This window comes from Penaeus monodon, chromosome 19 (genome assembly GCF_015228065.2).
Source record: "Penaeus monodon isolate SGIC_2016 chromosome 19, NSTDA_Pmon_1, whole genome shotgun sequence".
Classification (NCBI taxonomy): domain Eukaryota; kingdom Metazoa; phylum Arthropoda; class Malacostraca; order Decapoda; family Penaeidae; genus Penaeus; species Penaeus monodon.
The window spans coordinates 44,612,194-44,612,849 of NC_051404.1; the positions used below are offsets into that span (position 1 = coordinate 44,612,194).

Genomic DNA, 656 nt, shown 5'->3' on the forward strand with positions numbered 1-656 from the left:
ACTCCCAACATTAGTGTGTTAACCAAACAAACAGAAGAAAGGTTGTAGATTTTCTTTAATGAAAAAGTAAAGGAGTTTTACATGATATTTCAGGAAATTGTTGTAAAGGGCTTCATCATGACCTTGACTTCACGACTGGAACAAGTGGAAGGCAAGTGGAAACTGACAGTCATCATCAACGATGGAACAGCTTCATGTGAAGTGGATATTGAGGACCAGGTCAGTATTGAAAGAAATTATTTAATTTCATCATCTGCAGTTGTTATTCAAAGTTTATTAATTTCATCATCTTCAGCTGCCATTCAAAGTATATGATCAAGTATAGTTAACAAATTGCAAATTCATGAAGTTCACAGAGAATTTAGGAGGTAGTAGCCTATTGTACTGTATTGATTATAAAAAAAAGGTCAAATGATGTAGACTGTTGGATTTTGTTGTGATACTAATTATGTTTTTGGTAATGAAAAGAAAATCATCAATTTCCTTGTTGAATATACAAAAACATTGTGAGTGTGTGTGTGAAAGTTGGGTATATGTTTTATATTTCTGAAAACATAATCATGATGCTGTGAAAAAAACATTTCAGTCAGAAAAGGAATAATGGAGAAGTGTTACTTTTCCCAAAATTTTCTGCTTTATAATTGATGCACTTTGCT

At 31.9% G+C, this 656-nt stretch overlaps 1 protein-coding gene across 1 annotated transcript in view; it reads left to right on the forward strand.

Annotated features, from left to right (window-relative positions):
* The window catches only part of LOC119585255 (recQ-mediated genome instability protein 1-like), a gene marked incomplete in the record, with an annotated part of 14,892 nt that overhangs the window by 10,698 nt on the left and 3,538 nt on the right, over nucleotides 1-656 (forward strand). The window contains 1 exon segment of the mRNA XM_037933922.1: nucleotides 94-219. Within this exon segment, the coding sequence (XP_037789850.1) occupies nucleotides 94-219 (126 nt within the window).